Raw genomic sequence first — 2,274 nt, 5'->3', positions numbered from 1 at the left:
AGGATTCACAATATAAGAAATTTTTTTGTCATGACTATCCCAAACGCTCATACATGTCATGCTTATAATATAATTTTACAACTTGTATAAAAATAAATTTTTAAAATTAGATATTGGTGTAAATTACCTGTGTAATCAACTCCCATTTTCGCAATTCTCTTAAGAATTGGAAAGTGTAATTGGGATACTCCAATTATACTCAATTCGACGGAACCCACCAATTACAATAGTCATCCAAACATGTCATCACTCTGTAATTATAAGCAATCGCACTTAAATCCAATTAATAGATGACTTTTCGAACACTACTTAAATGTTTAATATCTATTTAAAGGCCCAATCATAGTAGAATCCCGTGGGATCCTTTAAAACAAAGGCTGAAATAAAAAAGGAATAAAAAGAAATATCAATTCACCATTAATTATGTCACGTAGGATTTGCATAAAGAAACGTGAATTTATTTTCAATTAATTCAATCACTTTTAACATTAAATAAAGGGAGAAACTAATTCCCAAAGAAAAAGCCAAGTATTTGGTATCCAATTCCATACTTACTGACGTGGCTTAATCAAATAATTACAATATTTTCATTTCTGTTTTTAAACCATACTTATTAATTTAAAAAAAAAATCTTACGAGATCTCATTATAATAATTTTTTTGACATTAATCTCGTTATAAGTTCTTGTCATATTTGCTCTTTTTGATAAATGCTTAGGACTAACTATAATCCTTCATCAACCCTTAAATGGAAGGCTAATGTGCTTTGACACATTCGAACCCGCGTCTTTTTACACTAGTAACAATACCCACGTTATAATTTGAAAATTTTTGTATTTAAGCCAAATAGAAAGAGTAAAAAGTCGGCAGCTATTGCTGGCATGACGAGGGTACAGTGTAGGCCACTCGACACACACATGACACATACAGGCGGTCTTTGTTGACAGCGACAGGAATCTATATTTTATGGTCGTCAATTTGGAGTACCATGTGTTCAACATTGTAATGGCCACTCATCCCAATCCAAATTCTTAATTTCTTATAATTGTTTGGGTAAATTATAAAAACAGTGACCTAATCACTTGCTTATATTTTGGTTACCTAAATTTAAAAAAAAATTATCTGAAATTTAATATTTTAATCATTTCTCCGTTAAATCATTAACCGTGGTCTCTTATTTATTGGCATAATAATAAATTTAATATTACAATATTTATAAATTCTATCAATTTAGTCCTAAGTCTAAAAAAATTACCAAAATTAGCCTTTAACTTTACACATTCTGTTAACTTAGTCCCAAGTCGAAAAGAGTTAGGATTGATGTTTTAAGTTGGGTCAAAGACTAAATTGACAGAATATGTAAAATTGAGGACTAAATTATTTTAATATTGATATAGATTCAATTATTAGTGTATTAGGGAAAAATCAAATTGGAAAAGAGGTGAAGCCCAAAATGAAGTTGGGCCTAAATATTGAGGCCCACTTCAAAAAACTATTTAGGCCCAAAAAGCCCAATAGACAACATTCTGAAATTAACCCTAGCTCTCTAGGCCACTATTAACACCATATATATACGCCCAAAACCCTAATCCTCCACTTTCTCCATTAGCCGTCGCCGAGTAGAAGAGGAAACCCTAAACCCAACCCCCTCCCCCTCCACCACCGGCAGCAGAAATGAAGTACAACCCACGCGTCTCCTCCTCTCGCCGTAAGAGCCGCAAGGCCCATTTCACGGCACCTTCGTCCGTCCGCCGTGTTTTGATGAGCGCTCCACTCTCGACCGATCTGAGGTCCAAATACAACGTCCGGTCCATGCCTGTCCGCAAGGACGACGAGGTCCAAGTCGTTCGCGGTACCTACAAAGGCCGCGAAGGGAAAGTCGTGCAAGTGTACCGTCGCAAGTGGGTGATCCACATTGAGCGTATCACGCGGGAGAAAGTGAACGGATCGACCGTCAACGTCGGTATCAACGCATCGAAGGTTGTCATCACCAAGCTGAGACTCGACAAGGATCGGAAGTCATTGCTGGATCGTAAGGCTAAAGGACGCGCTGCCGCTGATAAGGATAAGGGTACTAAGTTTTCGGCTGAGGATATCATGCAGAGTGTCGATTAAGGTTATCCCCTTTTATAATATTAATCTAAATGTTTTTTGTTATGTTATCAATTAGGGATTTTGCTGCTTTTGAGCTTTAGTTTTATGACATGGATGAATCTGGGATTTTTTAAAACTTAAATGCTCTATATTGCAATTCTTGTTATGGGTTTTTTTTTAA

At 35.7% G+C, this 2,274-nt stretch overlaps 1 protein-coding gene across 1 annotated transcript; it reads left to right on the top strand.

Annotated features, from left to right (window-relative positions):
- The first annotated feature begins 1,590 nt into the window (after positions 1-1,590).
- LOC105787674 (60S ribosomal protein L26-2) lies at positions 1,591-2,274 on the top strand. The gene has a single exon (XM_012614176.2). It carries the CDS (start codon positions 1,674-1,676, stop codon positions 2,112-2,114), a length of 441 nt encoding a protein of 146 aa, XP_012469630.1. The 5' UTR covers positions 1,591-1,673; the 3' UTR covers positions 2,115-2,274.

Source organism: Gossypium raimondii, chromosome 2, assembly GCF_025698545.1.
Source record: "Gossypium raimondii isolate GPD5lz chromosome 2, ASM2569854v1, whole genome shotgun sequence".
Classification (NCBI taxonomy): Eukaryota; Viridiplantae; Streptophyta; class Magnoliopsida; order Malvales; family Malvaceae; genus Gossypium; species Gossypium raimondii.
Note: the sequence above shows the minus strand (reverse complement) of the source record. Positions and strands in the feature narration are given on the sequence as shown.